A 16,722-nucleotide genomic window follows, 5' to 3' on the forward strand; every position below is an offset into this window, starting at 1 on the left:
ATAAACCTCTACCACTGAGCTGTATCCCTAGCTGCAAAACAGATCAGGACACCAAAAAAATTCTAGAGATATGCTGGTGTAATAGCAATGTAATTGAATCTGGGCCTCTTGAATACTAGATTAATCCTCTCCCACTGAGCTACACACCCTAGCCCCAGTAAAGTTTAAGAACAAACTCAAATCACTTTCCAGGTCCACTTGCTACAATGAATGTTACAGAGTTCCCAGAGCAAGCGGATAATGTGACACAAACTTTACCTCTTCTCCTTCCACTTCAGGCCGAATGGCATCATCCAGCTGCAAGGGCAGGCGAGGTTCAGCCAAGCTGATCACATAAATCTGAAAGTGAGAAATTGCCACAAATACTAAGCAGTCAACAAAACCTGCTATCTTCTGTTTAAAGACAATCTACATGAATATTTTCATACATCTTTAATTGAAACTACTTGGTGAAATAAAATAAGGTAATATCCATTTAAAAGTAAATTATTTACTTTTCTTTTATGTGCATTGGTGTTTCACCTGCATGCATGTCTGAATGAGGGAGTCCGGTTCCCCGGAACGTGAGTTACAAACAGTTGTGAGGTGCCATGTGGGTGCTTGGGATTGAATTAGGAACCTCCCACATCAGTCATTAATCAATTGTCTCTAAGTCATTTCTCCAGCCTGGATAATATCCATTTTTAATCTATGTAACAGGGATAATATTGTTGGCTTTATGGATTGTTTGAAGTCAACAAATATTTTACAAACCCTAGGTATACACCAATATAATAAACGAAAGCTGTGATTAAGGAAATCAATTCCAAAGCTCCAATTAAAATGGAATCTGCCACAAGAATCAAAGCATTAACATAGGGGTTGCTATTACTGTTAGCAGTACTCAGCCTTTCCCCACTACTATGAGCAGCTAGGTTACACTCACCTTCCTTTCTTTACTCTTAGTCTCCTTTAACTGTCTCCTCTCATCAAATATCACATCTCACTTCCTGCTCTTCTGGTCAAGAACTGCCTCAGAGAGGATGTTCTTTTACGCTGTCCAAGTCCCTTAATACTCACACACTAATTTCACATTTTAGTGATAAAAATAAGTGAGTTTATGAGTCAAGAAGGATTTTCTGAGCACCCTTAAAAACATATTACTTTATCACTTACACCCGGTGAATCACAAAAGGGAATTGCCTTTATTTAGTTAACTCAAGAAAGGAAGCTATATTCTCTCAATTTGTAGGTTACACGTGGCATTCAGAGAAAGTGTCAGAAGGCTTTACTCTAAAGTAGAATTATCCATCATGGTTCCCTATACCCATGTTTTAGGCTTCCTTTGGTTAACACAATCTTGACCTTCAAATCTCAAGCTGAGGAACCCAAGTGCTATGACTTTCATAACCAGTGGAAATCCACCCTCTCCTTCACTGGGTCTGAGTTCACATAGTACTTGGCACAAAATAAATACAAGCAGTAACTGTTGAATACATAAGAGTGAGAGACAGCACAATTTAAATTTGTTGTAAAATACTTTATTATTAATATATAAAATATATTACTATGATGATGAAACTTTTAAGTTTCTAAGACTTAAAAATTTATTATTGATACTTCTAATGTAAGATATGTGCTCTGCCATTGAGGTAGATCCTTCCTAATAAAAATATTAAAAATACATTTTTTTAAAAGTCACTAAGTTTTCCTTAGTAGAGTGCTGAAAACCTGTCAGTTGGAGGACAGTGGTAATGTATCCTTTTTGTCAATATAAATGGATTTCTTTAGTAGACTCAACCAAGAACATAGTAATGTGTCGGGTCAGGTCAGCTAAGCAAAAATACAAGATTTTCTTTATCTCAGAGTTCCATGACAATTAACTCCTATTAAATTTAACTTTATTCCCAAATCGGTGGGTCTAGGTGTCCTGAACTCTCCAAGTGAGCCAACCAGTCATTCCTATGCAAGCTCCTAAGTACTCCTCCCTTCTGTGGGAAGGGGTCTCTGTGGATACATTCTTTCTGAGGGAGGGAAGAAACTATCCCTTGTCTTGAAAACTTCTTAAACATTCATTCATTTATTTATATGAATGTGTGCATATATATGAAAATTTATGCTCACATCTTAGGACTAGGGTGGAGATCAGAGGACCTTTTTTTGTTGTTGTTTGGTTTGGTTTTTCACTTTAGATCAGGATAGCATCAAACTCACAAATATCTGCCTACCTCTTACCTCCCAGTTGCTTCAATTAAAGGTGTATACCAATATGCCCAGCTAGAACTATTAAGACCATAAAGGTCTGACTTAAAATGACCCAAGAATCCCTCAAATCTACATATAGTTTTATCTGTGTGTCTTTTATTCTTTTTTTCCTTACGGGTCAAATGCAGGTTACATGCATGCTAAGCTATACTACAAAATGAGTTACCTTCTGGACATGCAACTCAACATCCTGCTGGGTACAGCTTCCAATTTTCTGATTGACTTTCCTCACAACACCTTCTACGTCAATAATACTTTCTTTGTTGATGCTGTCAAGAGAAAAAAAAATCCTCAACGTTAATAATCTCATTAGAGGTGCCAGAATTCATTTGGTATTTAAGCAGCAGAATATGTCAAGCCATTCTTTAACACGGGAGACTGTTTCAACAAAGCCAGCCTCTTCGATCTACTTAAAACAAGCCTTTGTGAGACTTGTTTAAAGAGATGACTTTTTAAAAAGATGCCACAGTTTAGTAACTATTTATAAGATACTTGAGAACATAAAAGGCAATAGGACAGAGTGAACTGTGAAATGTAGTAAAGTCTCTGAATTATTAAAAAACCCTTTCCTTCTTATACTTGAGATTCACTAAGATCAGCATTTCCTATAATAAGAAACACTGGCTTCAATAAATGTAATTACTGTTATGTAATGGAATTAAATAATAGAAGAAGGTCAACCAAAAAGTGTACTTTGCAATTACAGTTTCATTGCTTAAGGTTTTTTTTTTTTCCTCACCTTTCCCCTGGACTGTGACTGATAACCTGGATATGCACTCACACTTAAGGAATGCTCATGTGATACTTGTGTATTTGGTGAAAAATGTAAGATTTAGTGTTCATGGAAAAGTTGCCTTCATTCTGATACAGAATTGCATCTTCAGTAGCTGTGATGTTTCTAGACACCCTAGAAACCACACACTGCTCTCTTTACACCAGAACACCATAGGAAGCTACAAGGTAATCTACGAAGGGTTGGAAAGGAAAGCCTAAGCTGTACTGCCTAGGATTCTGTCACCAACTATTAAAAAAGAACAGGTCAGGCAGTGTGGTGTATGCCTTTAATACCAGCTTTTCTCTCTTGAGTGTCTGTACCACAGCCATCATTGAATACATAGCTAAAGACAAATCATAATTTGTAATTAAAAGTAGGTGGTACCTGTAACCCAGAAGGATCAGGTCTACTGATCCATTTACCATGAAGAGCATTTCCCAACCCTGGTACTGTAGTGCTGGTCTACCTTCAGATGGAGATGCAGAACTCTCAGTTCCTCCTGCACCATGCGTCCCTGTATGCTGCCATGTTCCTGCCGTGATGATAATGGACTGAACCTCTGAACCTGTAAGCCAGCCCTAATTAAATGCTGTCCTTTATAAGAGTTGCTTTGGTTGTGGTGACTGTTCACAGCAGCAAACCCCTAACTAAGACAGGGAACAAAGACCCCCTGCTTAGGACTGGCTGGAGATTTCCTTAGGTTTCAAAACTGGGACAACTGGAAGAGGTGCCTATTTAACATATCAAAGAGGATCTGGAGGCCAGGTTCTCCCTGTCTATCTTCTTCAGTCTCTACAAGGTCATCCTGTCTGGCATACCCCACCTCCTTCCCTAAACAATCCAACATTTTGGTTACTTGCCCTCTTGGTACCTTTTCACCTCTTGGCTGCTGCAACAGCTCCCCTGGCCCTACCTCCCAGCACAACGCAGTCTGGTTCTGTCCATTCTGGACTATCCCAGATGTCCCTGCCTCTGGATATGCTCTCCCAAGTATCTGTAATAAACTTCTACCACACCTAGGAACAGTCAGTCATGTTCTGTTTTCCTATTTTTTTTTTCATTCATAGATGTTCTTTAAATTTTGGATAATCTATTTACTATTTTTATATATCTAAATTTATGCCTTTGCCTACCCCTATTTGCAGAAATGAGTGAAATCACAAGAAAAAAATCATAAATAAGAAATAACAAAGGACTAATTCTAAAACTTTCTAGTAGAACCTGGAAGCAGCTGAAAGTTTTCTGAGTATTTGTGTGTGCAGATGCACAATCATGCACACTTAAGAGTCAACACAGTGACAAAACTACCTGCCAATCTAATCTAAAACTGTTTTGTTTTTTCTGAGGTGGGGTGGTTTTTTTTTGAGACAGTTTCACAAAGCCCAGGCTGGCTTTTCATTCATTATGAAGCCTAGGCGTTCCTTGAAGTCCTTACCTCCATCTGAGACTAAAGATGTGTATGTACCACTATACCCAACCCCAGGGTAACCATATGACTTTTCACTGACTTGCATGTATAAAGACATGTATATGATACAGTCTGCCACCAGAAAGACACTGGACTAGGTAGCATAGAATTCCATGTTTGAAAACAAACATGCCTCGATGTCTGCATTTTGAAAAAGAATTGTATCTACCAGGTAACTAGAAAGCGTGAGTTTCACTGATGATGTGTAGTGCAAAATAACCCCTGGTGGAAAGCAAAGGAACTCCCAGGAGCTGATTTAGTACAGGAGAAATGGATGAAGTAAATTAAACACATCTCTTCAAGAGCTAGGTCAGCTGTTTTTATTATTAATGCCTGAAACACACGGTCACTGCATTGTATTCCATGCCTCTCATTTTCAACCATTCTTTTGACTCTCCATATAATTAATCACTCAGTAAATAAGATAAATTAGTGCAATCTTGATATCAAGATGTTCTTAAGGAAAAGGCAAAACAGATTTCATGCCATTAGGAAATGCCAACCACCAACTTATTAGTTATAACCAACAGTTTCCGTAGGATAAAATTGCAAAAAGAATCATTTTTATATTTTATAAAAGTCTTCTATATAATGAGTTTGGCTTTGTTTTGAAGGTTGTTCTATAATCCATGTTTGCCCTGAACTCATTGTCCTCAGTTTCCCAAGTGCTAGGATTATAGGTGTATACCACCATACTATTCAGTCCATTTTCAGAGGGTTAATTTATTAAAACAATATCCTGACCTAGAGAAGGTTTCTATTGCTGATGACAAAAAACAACTCAGGCAGAAAGGGTTTATTTTATGTTTCAGTTGTAGTCCACGTAGAAGGGATTCAGGGTAGAAACTCAAGGCAGGAGTCTGGAGGCAGGAACTGAAGCAGAGACCATGGAGGAGTGCTGCTTACTGGCTTGCTCAGCCTGCTTTCTTACAGAACTCAGGACCACCTGCCCTGGGCAGCACAGATCCTAACAGGATTCCACCCCCCAACCCGGCATCAATCATTAATCAAATAAAAGTCCCACAAGTCATTCTGGTGAGGGCATTTTCTCAGCTGAGGTTCTATCTTCTCAAATGATCCCTGCAGAGGTCTCTGTGAGCACCATGGCCAGCAGAATAACAATGTGTGGGAGGCAAGAAGGTAGTTAGTTCAGTAGCCATGTTGATTCAAACTGCAAACCTCAGGAATCTGACATCAAGTAGTTTAGTTTAGACATATTTTGTTGAGTTTTCCTGGGATGATTAACTTAATCTTATATGCACAACAATAAAGGTTAAGTTGTGACTACATTGAAACTCTTTGTAAAATACATGCTGTATCTTCCATAAAGATGGGTTCTACAGATTGACAAGTTCAAGACGTGGGTCTGGGGGAGTACCTGGTGTGGTCTCAGCCATACTGATAGCACAAAGGGAACCAGGCTATTCACCATGTCCACTCCCAGCCTTCTGGGCTGAAAACAGGTTGTACATCCTTCCCTTTGAAGGAACATCTCTGGCTCCTCTAGTGCTCAGCAGTAAGCACAAAGACCTCACTCGATACCCGCCCTTCCCAACCCCTCCCCCCAGATGCTAGCTTGTGCTGACATACAAAAAACAAAAACAAAAGCAGTACAACTGACCTTTTGTCAACTTGATACACAAACATTATCACTAAACCATAACCTTTCTTTGTCCCCAGATCTCATGTTAATATTAATATCATAATATAAAACATAAATAACTTTAACTGTTCCAGTCTTTAAAATATTCTACTTATGGGGCTGGAGAGATGGCTCAGAGGTTAAGAGCACTGACTGCTCTTTTGAAGATCCTGAGTTCAAATCCCAGCAACCACATGGTGGCTCACAACCACCTGCAATGAGATCTGGTGCCCTCTTCTGGTGTGTCTGAAAACAGCTACAGTGTACTTACATATAATAAATAAATATTAAAAAAAAAAAAAAAAGAGCACCTGGCTGTTCTTCCAGCAGACACTGAATTAGATTTGAAGTACCCATGTGTTAACTCACAAATGCCTGTAGCTCCAGTCTAAGGGGACCTGACACCTTCCTCTAGCTTCTGCAGGCACCAGAAACACAAGTGGTGCACAAAGATACATGCGGACAGATCATTCACACACATAAATTTAAAAATCCACTTAATTAGGTATAGTAAATTGAAATTAGTCCTAATACAACTGCCAGTGAATCAGAACACAAGGCTGTCAGCGTCAGCCCCTTCTCATGACTGAGATCTTCAGCGACATCAAATGCCATAGGTGATGAGACTGTAACAGGAGACTAACAGGTCTCGTGCTATCCCCAAAGTAAACATTAGGAAGATCAAATTCTTTCTAATCCTTTCAGATAAATAAAGAAAAGTAGGAAACTACAAATGTATGAAGAAAGGGAGATAGGAAGGGAGAGAGGGAGGGAGGAAAGAAAAGGAGGAAGGGACATAAAGGTGGATTAGTGAATTTTCTTTCCCTCAGTAGGTCATTGTACTCTGGAGATCTAAAAAACAAAACTCACAAATGCCCTGAAAAGGGTCCTATTTGAGGAGATAATCTGAAGGTCATTCATTGCTCAGATTTTCATTTCTACATAGGCATTAGATGAAAAAAATGTTAATTAGCACACCACTCTAGTCAAAAGCATGGCACTACTGCATGCACATGGGGAAAATATAATCCTGGGGAGGGAAAACCCATCTCTTCTTTCTTATCTTGGTGTTGGGTCTTGGGCCAAGTGGCAACTCTTCCACCTTCCCTTTTTCCCCCTTCCTTCCATTCATGCAGTTTTGTTTTGTCTTTCTGAGTACAAGGAATCACCTGGGATGGGTGTTAGCAAATGTTTGCAATGCTGGCACTTAGAAGGCCGAGGTAGGAGGACTGGTATGAGTGGAAAGTCCTAAATTACAAAGTAATTAGAAGCTAGCTGGGGTAGAACATGCAACCCTGTAATCTATCTAAAAACATCAAACCAAACCTAACCTCCAGCTTAGACTGTCACTGACCTGGGAATGACAGAATGGTCTTAGATTTTAAGCTCTTTCTTTATTGGCTGTGCTGAGGCTAGAATCTGGGGCTTTATTGCTCCTGTTAGTGAAGTATTCTACTTCTCACTGACCCACAGTCCTAGCCTTTGAGAGATGGCTCAGTGGTTAAGAGCACTGAGTTCAAATCCCAGCAACCACACGGTGGCTCACAACCATCCGTAACCAGGTATGACGCCCTCTTCTGGAGTATCTGAAGACAGCTACAGTGTACTTATAATAAATAAATAAATCTAAAAAAAAAAGTTAAGAAAATATAGTTTTAAAACTTATTTTTTGGGTCTAATAGTTAAGAGACCTTGTTGCTTTCGAAGAGGACCAGGTTCAGTTCCCAGCACCCACCTCTGGTGGCTCATAGTTCAAGGGACCCACCATACTCTCTGGCCTCCTGAGTACCATGCACACACATTGTATACTTACAAACATGCAAAGAATCATACACATAAAATAAAAATAAGTTTTAAAAACCACCCTATTTTTAATTACAAAAGAATATTTAGTTATTATCCAGATTCAAATGCTAATACAACTTCATCCTCTGTGGTCACTGGTTTCTTTTTTCTTTGGTTTTTTTGTTTGTTTTTGTTTGCTTTTTAAAAGATTTATTTATTTATTGTATGAGTATACTGTTGCTGTCTTCAGACATACCAGAAGAGGGCATCAGATTCCGTTACAGATGGTTGTGAGCCACCATGTGGTTGCTGGGAATTGAACTCAGGACCTCTGGAAGAGCAGTGGGTGCTCTGAACCACTGAGCCAGCTCTCCAGCCGGGTCACTGGTTTCTATTTGGTACATTACTGCACATTTTTTTCTCTCATTTGCAGAGAATATGGAATGCTTCATAAACTTTATGTCATCATTTCACGATAGTTTGTTGAATTTATTTGTATTTTTTTAAATGCTGAAGAAGCTTAACACACTTTTATTTTGTAGCTCATAAGTCACTGCAATATGCACATCTCTACAGCACTGCCCGAATTATCACCCAGCCATTTCCTTCTAAGTTCCAGTTATGTTTAGTGCTTGAGGCACACAAACACCATTCCATTTACACTATACAAGTGCCCATAAGGTAGGGATTATCATTTAAAGATGAAAAAACAAAACAAAACACCCAGATCCTAAGGAGTTAAATAATCAGCTGACCACAAATAAGTCAAAGGTTATTTGTTACTAAACCAAAAAGTAGCACTAAATTTAAATATATCTTCACACTTGCAAACAATACACTTTCATTCTTTTTTGGAGACCCCCCCCACCCCACCCCCCGCCCCCAGACAGGGTTTCTCTGTGTATCCCTGGCTGTCCTGGAACTCACTTTGTAGACCAGGCTGTCCTCAAACTCAGAAATCCTCCTGCCTCTGCCTCCCAAGTGCTGGGATTAAAGGCATGTGTGCCACCACGTCTGGCTACACTTTCATTCTTAAGACCCTATGGGCTACAATGTTTCTCTAAAGCTTTGTGACACGCCAAGTAATGGGCCACCTGCTAAGAGTTTTCCAATGTTCAGGAATCTTATTACCTTCTTCAATAGCACTGATATAGTTTGATGCCCTAATGTTGTCAACTTCAGCAGAGCTCAGCAGAATCTTTGTATGAAATAATAAGTCATTAATTATATTTAAGCTAGGTGATTTAATGCCATAAACTAGCTGGGAATTTCTGACATCAGATTTCAGACTTAATCTTATGTGTGTATGGAGCTCCTAAGGTCAGAGAATAACTTACAGTGCCAATCCTTGCCTTCTAGTTTGTTTGAGACAGGGTCTTCTTATCATTTTCCTGCTTTGTATGCCAGGCTAGCCAGCCAGAGCTTCCAGGAAGTCTCCTGTCTTTACTCTTCTATATCCCTGTACAAGTACTGGGATTACAGACCTGTAGGATCCTGTGTTCATTATTTACATGGGTGATTCAAAATCAGGTCCATAAGCTTAAATGATATGGCAAATGCTTTACCCACTGAGAAATCTTCCCAGTCTTAGACTTAAGTTTTTTTAAAAATTACTTATACATTTGTACATGGCTGTTTTGCCTTCACACCATATGTGCACAGTGCTTACAGGTGCCAGAAGAGGATGTCAAATCCCCTGCAACTGGGGCTATAAACAGTTATGAGCTGCTATGCAGCTGATAATCAGATCCAGTTCTCTGTAAGAATAATTCGCTCCCTTAATTGTTGAATTATCTCTCCAGGCTTCCTAGATTAATTTTTTGTTGTTGTTGTTTTGTTTTTTTGTTTTTCGAGACAGGGTTTCTCTGTGGATCCCTGGCTGTCCTGGAACTCACTCTGTAGACCAGGCTAGCCTCGAACTCAGAAATCCGCCTGCCTCAGCTTCCCAAGTGCTGGGATTAAAGGCGTGCGCCATCACTGCCCAGCTCCCTAGACTAATTTTTAAAGCATACCTTTATCCAAAATTTCAGGACAGAGCTACATAGTCATTTCTTCCCTAACAGATAGCAACTTGTTCCAACAAAGAGTCAAAGCACGTAGGTTCAAGGAGCAGTAATGAATAACAATGCAAAGGCTTAGCCTAAGCTACCAACTTATCCAAGTGGATAATTGGCTTCTTTGGGTCTCAACTCTAGGTAAGTATTTACTCTTACCAGCAAACTAATATGTTTCCATAGTTTTTAATCTTTTTCCCCTTGTTGACCCAAGTTTGGCCAAGTGCCCGGACCAGTACAGATGTTAATAAATAAGTTTTCTAAGTCAGTGAGACTTCTGAGTAATAGTCTTTCTATTTCACAGCTCTAATAGTTACAATGTAGTAAATCAGAATGTTTATACCTACCAACCAGTGAAATATCTATTTTAGGAGAAATATCTCAAAGGAAGGAAAGTAAACAAAACTAGTATGTAGCTAGGTGACTCACTAGAGAATGAGGAATGTACTTGTGACTCAGCTGCTATCAGTAAATCATTTAACCACAATGACTAATACAAAGAAAAATAAAGCCAAGCACATATATTTATGTACAGAATAAACTTTGTTTTCAGAGTCAAAACAGCCTGATGTTGAGGTAGAGTGAGGATGAAGAATAATACGTAATTCTTAATTTTAAAAACTACTGAAGCAGAGGCCAGGAGAACTCTGTGAGTTCCAAGTCAAACTTGTCTATACAGCAAGTTCCAGGCCAGCCAGGGTACAAGGTGAGAGACTGTCTCTAACAAAACAAACATTGAAATTACTATCCATATTAGTTACAGCTCTTTAAAGCTGCTGCTACAAAATCAGCCTTAAGCCTCAAAAACTTGCATTTATATTAACTGTTGTCCGCTATTAATACTCGATACTGAAAGGCTTCCAGAGCACCTTACCAAAATAAAAACAAACAAATCCAAAAAACTGCCTTTATAAGACTTAATTGTAACTCACACAAATGATAATGAATTAAAAACTTTTTTCAAAAGAAAAAAAGTCCGACTTCTTGCTCAGCTCTTTAAAGAATCAGGTGACAATGTAAAGTGAGGTCAAAAGCTCAGCCCTCTGCTTCCCGAGAAATTCCATTTTCAGAAAGACCGTCAACCATTTCAGACACACAATTAAGATTCTGGCCTTAAAATCCCTATGGAGGCGGATGTGCCAACCTCCCTGTGTAATTCATTCAGCTGCTTCATTTTTCTGCTCATTCAGTCACAAGAAAATTGATCTAACAGATTGATTAAAATGATCTGCTCAAGCGTCCTATGGCACTGAATCTAATTAGTGAGCCAACTTTTGGGTGAGAATATTGATAAACTGGACGATCCCAGGACACATTTCCCTCCACATTAAATTCCAATGTTTCTTTTCAAGGAAAAAAATTTCAAAAGCTCAAAATTAGCAATACAGTTTAGTCAATAAGGACTCAGATTTAATATCTAAAGTAAATGCTAAGATCATTATCTACTTAAGATATTAAAAGTGACCTTGATTTTTGCCTTTTAAGTGATTAGGAAACCCCAGCTGGAACTATCTGATTTGGTATTTTTAATAGTGGAGTCCTAGCTTTTCTCCACCTGGTAAAAGACCAATGGGAATAGGGTTAAACATAGGGCTGTATGGAATTAACATATAAATACCATTCTCCCCCCCACTTTGTAGAGTAAGTTCACTGTTTTATTGTCCAGTGTCCTTGGGTTGCAATCTTCAAAATGGAAACACCTAGAGAGCCAACAGAGTTCAGGTCCTCCCTCTGCAGTAAAATCAGCCACAAGTATTTCATATGTAAAACTGACCCAGGAAAGAAGTAAACACTAAATGAGGGTTAAAAGCAGCCTTTTCTTCATTTCTGCGGGTATTATTTTCTAAACCAGATTCTGGCAGCACTGTTAGCTGGCCCACTCCCTAAGCAGCTGGCTTCCCCCAAACAATGTGCTACAAAATATTCTTTTCAATCACTTCATGCTTCATTGGTCCTCAAATTTTTAACGTCAGCTAAAAACATAAGTAAGCTTTTCACTGTATTTAAGCACAACACCCAGAACTGGTTTAGAAGCTGGTCATGTGTTGTTTTGATCTTAATAGGAGGCCACTGCATATTTTATGGAACTCACTGTTTTCCAAATATTTCTTGGGTAATTATACTTATAAATGAGAGGATAAAAAGCAAATATCCTCAAGAATTCTGCTAACTAATGAAAGTATCTAAAGGCTGTAAGTCTTCAATCTTAACCCCCACTGTCAGGCAGAATATATAGCAACTGAGTGGCAGATCAGGTCACGATCCCACACAATGGCCTCAGTCTGGGTGTGAGAAAAGCACCAGGAGTCTGTAGAACAAGGAACTTACAGACATTGCCCGTCAAGGGGAAGAGAAAGGAACAGAGATGAGGGAGTTCTGGGTGAGGAGCAGGATGATGGGGAGCCTTGAGGGAAGGGTCTAAGAGAACAGTAGAGTTATTTCTACTGAGTTCCCTAAACTCTGAAGCCATCTTCCACTCCTGTTATTTTCCTTATTCCCACACAGGAGTAGTTAGCAAACAGGGAAGATGTTTTTCAAGAAGATGTAACACTTGTTTAAGAACAATGCCAACAGTATCTGAGTTAGGCAACACCAATGAGAAACACGAGGCCAATGTTATTAGCTATGCCCATGTGCACTTGATGTCCCACCTTCCCTCCAATTCCAGGCAGCTTCCACAGGACTTCACAACAACAGAAGCTACATTTCTTTCACAAGCAAATTACAGATATTTTTCTCAAAGTAAAGTGCCATACTTAACTATGTATTTACTAACCACCCAACATTTGTAAAACTGTTCAACCTACCTTTAAAAAGTCGTATTCTTGCCCTTTACAAATGAGCCATTAAAGGCCGGGCAGTGGTGGCGCACGCCTTTGATTCCCTGCACTTGGGAGGCAGAGGCAGGTGGATTTCTGAGTTCGAGGCCAGCCTGGTCTACAGAGTGAGTTCCAGGACAGCCAGGGCTACACAGAGAAACCCTGTCTCGAAAAACAAACAAACAAATAAACAGAGTCATTAAGTTTCTCAGCATTATGCCGTTAGCCTCACCCATAAACCGTGATCTTATTGCCCAATTTCATGCTGCACAGTGATTTTTAGGAATGTATATGTCACACAACAGAACTGACAATGTCTTAAGTCCCATTTTTGAAAAATGTAATTTTATAGGATGCTCATGTCTGAATGTCCTGGGAACACTTTCTCTTGGAGGAACAGAGAGCAATTTAGGGAGGTTTAGCTTGTACAGCTGTGTGACAAATAACTGCAAGGCAGTACATGGAGCAACAGGACCAGCCAGCCGGCCGGCGCTTGCGCTTTACAGATGCTTAGCAGAAGACAGTTACTTTGACTTCTAAGTCTATGGCTGCATTTCCCCAGCAGTTGTATTACACAGCTGCTTCGCTGGGGGATTCTGCACTTCATTCCTCACAAAGGGAGTGAGGTGAATTATACAATGCACTGCTAAAGGCCATGCTGGTAAGAAAAAGGCCAAAGCCTCATTATCAAAAGTATGTGAGACTATTAGATCTATCTGGCAGCATAAAGGTTCCACGTTTAGAACTATTAAATTTTTTTATTACTGAGATTATTCAGAAAAAGTAACTATCAGTACAAACAAGAAACTCAGTTATAACTCCTTTTCTCCTATTGTTTCAACAGCACGCTTTTAAATATGGGGTGATTCCTTGGGAAGGTCCTTGTGTTTTATAAAAAATAAAATAAAATAAAATAAACATTAATGTTAATGTTAGAAAACTTAATTCCTCCTTTGGAAAATTTTTTTTTGTATCAATGAATTCAAAATACTTCCCTTTACTGTATAAACCCCACTGTTCCCCCATCCTGCTGATGGTCTTCTCTTAGACCCCTTCCTCACTGCTCCCATCATCCTGCTCCTCACCCACAACTCCCTTATCATATCTATTCCCGTGTAAACAACCCAGTATTTCAATCCTGTATTTCCTTTGTTAAAGAGACAGACCCACAAAGATTCCAAACCAGCGCTTTAACTCATCTGGTGGTTGCACCAATATTTTTAAGAAAATTGTCTTATCAAGCAACCCAAACAACTACCAAATACCACCATGAGTCTTAGTTACAAGAATTGTCATTTTTTTTTTACAAGGTAACAAAAGCCATCAATACACCTACAATTAATTACTCTGGCTTAATCCTTTGTTATGTCAGTGCCAAAAGTATACAATTATAATGTAAGTATGATGTACTAAAGCTATTGTATAAAATTGACACTATCACTTGTACATAACTAAAGATTTTATAATTTGCGATAGCTTACTTTCTCCCACACATTGCTAACTGTATAAAGCCTAATTTTTAATGCACTAAATAAATAGATACATGCTTTGAAATTGTTTTAGGATGTACCTTTAATTCTAGCACCTGGGAAGCAGAAGCAAGTTGTGTCTCAAAAAACCAACCAACCAAAACAAAACCAAAGGATCAACAACAAAATCTTACAGCCTAACTGTTAAGTATGAATGCCATCTAGATCTTCATTGAGTTCTACTTTATAAACCATGAATGTAGAATTATCTATATTTCTCTGTTTAAAAGAAAATTGATTTCTCATATTTGTGAGTAGGTGAATGCCCATGGAGGTCGGAGGACAACAATGTAGGTATCATTCCTCAAACTACCAGTATTTTGAGGAAGGGTCTCGAATTGCTCTGGGTCTTGCCTTGCACAACAGGTTGGTTAATCAGTGAGCTCCAGGGATCCTCCTGTTTCTGCCTTCCCAGTGTTGGTATAATAAGAACACACCACCATGCCTGGATTTTTTCAGTAGGTTCTGGGTACTAAACACAGGTATACTCCAAGTACTTTATCAACTGCTAGACCAGCTGATATCACTCTTGACTATCACTTCTGCAATGAAAGCATGACCTTTCTTTAATTTGTAAACACAGGACACTGGTGAACTACATTCCATTTGGGAGACTATTTGTAAGTATTTTTATCAGGTAGTAAGTTTGGGCTAATATATCAATTACTGTTACTTGTTTAATTCTCAGGATTCCTGAATGATCTGAATAAAAGGAATACTTTTTGTGGACCACACTAGATATCACAGATACCCAGTGCCCACAATCAGTAGGGGACCCCTCAGTGAATATTAAGGGTTGATTTTTTTCTTCATTTTTTGTTTTTCGAAACAGGGTTTCTCTGTGTAGCCCTGGATATCCTGGATCTCACTCTGTAGACCAGGCTGGCCTCCAACTCAGAGTGCTGAGATTAAAGGCGTGTACTACCAACAGCCAGCCAGCTAGGGTTAATGGATTTTCATAAAGCTTTTCAACTATAATATATTATAGATGTAGGAATCTAGCCCTAAAGTTATAACAACCCGATAGAGGAAGTGTGTGCTATACAAAACCATCAGTATCATTTATTAGTTTCCCAGAACTAAATAATATATAAAAGACAAAAATCAATAGATCTTTTTGTCTGTGGTTGATTTTTGCCAAGTATTTTAAATACAATTCAGCATGGCCATCTGTGATTTCCATGACCATTTACTTTAAGTAAATGTTTTACAGGATTTACTTTAGATTTAACTTATCACTTAAAATGTAAGGGCAGTGGTGCCACACGCCTTTAATCCCGGGTGTATGTATATATACAGTGCACTTGACAGAGGTAGACGGGTCTCTATGAGTTCGAGGCCCGCCTGGTCTATAGATCAAGATCCAGGACAGCTAAGGTTACACAGAGAATCACTGTCTCAAAAAAAAAAAAAAAAAAAAAAAAAGAAAGAAAGAGAAAAACAAAAAAGAAAAGACTATCCATTCATTTCCCCATGTCTCTTTAATCATTATCATGAGAATACTAAATTCAGAAAAACATGCTAACAAAATGGCTACATCATAAACCACGAAGAGTCAGAGTACCTAACCACCCTACTTTCCTATCTCAATGTCCTGCTTCTTGCAACTAAAACAAAACAATGTTTTTCTATAGAGCTCTGAGCCAGGCAGCAATTCCTTTACAGCTGGGAAAAAAGCAAGTTTTATCTCTTTTTTTCCCCTAGACTCTTTGGTGTTGAAGTTAAAAGCTGTAACATTATTAATACATGTTTGACTTCCTTCAGGAGGAAATCATCTGCAAAAGCACATTGTCTTACTTTACATACTTGTATTAGTTAGAAAACTTGTTGCTCATTATGCATCTCAAAGGGGTGGGGGAAGGGAGGAAACAAAGCTCAGCAAATACAGCAAACTCAAGTTGCTGTGCCCTGTTCAGGATGCCAGGCTTTTTGTTGCTCTACTTGAAAGTAATGTGACTTGTCTGTGAAGAGTGCAGCTTCAGCAATTCCAAATGAATCACAAGCCTGTGCTCCATATTTTCTCCTTTGTGAGTTTAATGTATTCAAGCAACACTGAACTGACAATTTAAATAACTACATTTTTAAACAAACGAAGCATTGATGTTAATGTATGAAAATGGTCCAAACCCCTGGGAGTCTTGGTTCCCACCATTGTTTATTCTGACAACAGGATATAATTGCTTACTTACTTGGCAGCAAATTTAACCATCTGCTTGCTTGCATGGTCTCCCACCGCCACAAGAGCCTGGACATTAAACTGCTGCTGCCTCAGGACTAAGAAGCACTGCTTCCCTGCATGAGACAGAGAGAACACGGTACATCAGAAACATATTAACTCAGGTTTTACAAAGGAAAATGCTTTTCTACTTTAAGACTAGGTCAAAATTTATACACTCATCAGGTATA

General features: G+C 38.8%; 1 protein-coding gene across 1 annotated transcript in view; it reads right to left on the reverse strand.

The window, feature by feature from the left end:
• Window positions 1–16,722, reverse strand: part of Dars (aspartyl-tRNA synthetase) — a 53,710-nt gene that overhangs the window by 25,154 nt on the left and 11,834 nt on the right. The window contains exons 4-6 of the mRNA NM_177445.5: window positions 16,506–16,608; window positions 2,411–2,513; window positions 259–339 (exon numbers count right to left, since the gene is read on the reverse strand). Coding sequence (NP_803228.2) covers window positions 259–339; window positions 2,411–2,513; window positions 16,506–16,608 — 287 coding nt within the window. The remainder of the gene's footprint in view (window positions 1–258; window positions 340–2,410; window positions 2,514–16,505; window positions 16,609–16,722) is intronic.

This window comes from Mus musculus, chromosome 1 (genome assembly GCF_000001635.26).
Source record: "Mus musculus strain C57BL/6J chromosome 1, GRCm38.p6 C57BL/6J".
Lineage (NCBI taxonomy): Eukaryota > Metazoa > Chordata > Mammalia > Rodentia > Muridae > Mus > Mus musculus.